This window comes from Schistosoma mansoni (assembly GCF_000237925.1).
Source record: "Schistosoma mansoni, WGS project CABG00000000 data, supercontig 0176, strain Puerto Rico, whole genome shotgun sequence".
NCBI classification, from domain to species: Eukaryota; Metazoa; Platyhelminthes; class Trematoda; order Strigeidida; family Schistosomatidae; genus Schistosoma; species Schistosoma mansoni.
The window spans coordinates 288,566-289,850 of NW_017386060.1; the positions used below are offsets into that span (position 1 = coordinate 288,566).

At 26.1% G+C, this 1,285-nt stretch overlaps 1 protein-coding gene across 1 annotated transcript in view; it reads left to right on the forward strand.

Moving 5' to 3' along the window:
• The window catches only part of Smp_027740 (hypothetical protein), a gene marked incomplete at both ends in the record, with an annotated part of 7,757 nt that extends 7,356 nt beyond the window's left edge, over positions 1 to 401 (forward strand). The window contains 2 exons of the mRNA XM_018796154.1: positions 117 to 180; positions 285 to 401. Coding sequence (XP_018646910.1) covers positions 117 to 180; positions 285 to 401 — 181 coding nt within the window. The remainder of the gene's footprint in view (positions 1 to 116; positions 181 to 284) is intronic.
• Between the last annotated feature and the right edge of the window lie 884 nt (positions 402 to 1,285).

The following is a 1,285-nucleotide window of genomic DNA, read 5'->3' on the forward strand; positions in this document are numbered from 1 at the left end:
CCAGGTTTTCCATGGTGATCTAGCTTCAATCGACTCATGATTTCAACTATATAAATAAATACAAAATAAAAAAAGTAGGTTCGATGATTAAATTAACAATGGAATATCAAATCATAACTGGTACATACATTAAAGATGTTAAATATTAAAATTGGTTTTCTTTTTATTTTATTGAGTAGTTAAATTGACAACTGATTAAAACTACTCTGATTCTTTAATAATGATGTGAAATTCTGTTAAGAACATTGTTTAAGGTATTATGATATGGAAAAAATATCCGTTAAGGTTCAAAACCCATTATTTCAATGAATAAATTAGCTAGTTGTTTCACTGAATTAATTGAATATTTGTTTTCATTAAAAGAAACAGGGGTTTATATACAGTCAAAGAATAAAGTATGATGTATGAAAACAGAAACCCTTCGTTTTCTTACTGAAGTATTATTTGTTTATTATCATTCAAACATTCACATAATGACGAAACAGTTCAAATACAACATTTAAATAGTTCAATGTACTATATGTTATATTTCTACACTGAACATATATATACTTAACTGATATATATTATCAGAGTGAAAGATTGTAGTGTAGTGAATGGGAACACAAGTGGGGACAAATAAATGTATTCATACACAAAATTACAAAACATCATAGTAAAATCTGAAAACCATACAGTAAATATTTCATTTGCAAAATGTCAATCAATTGTCTCAAACTTGACTGTTCCTTTTACAAATATCAGTCAATCGTCTCAAACTTCAATTTTCCAGCTTTTCCATACCAATTGCTTTTTGTTCCCGTTCTTTCCTCCTTGATATTCTTGAGCTTCTGTTACCAGACATCCTATTCCTGACTAGCGTTATATACTACGTATGTCTATATAAGTAGCACACATCACAGTAGTAATTTTAATAGTTGAATTCATGAATCGTCTAGTACTTCCAAATTTTCAATAATGGTCTAGTTTAAATTAACTAATAAATTCAACTATTGATATTTATTAGTTCACTCCTATATCCTATTGGAAAATCTGAATATGTTACAAAACTAACTTATAATGTCAGACATTTAAAATTTATGATTTTTAAAATCGGTCACGTAAAGAAAAAAAAATTTTTATACAAAAGGTAAAACAAAACAACATAACACTATTAAATATTACCAAGTGTAAAATTTATATGATTTACAATGTGTAATGATAAAGTATAATTCACAAGATTTTCAAAGAAAAATAACATCAACCATCTGTTCTAAGTTAAAGAATTATGTGAATAATTATAAAC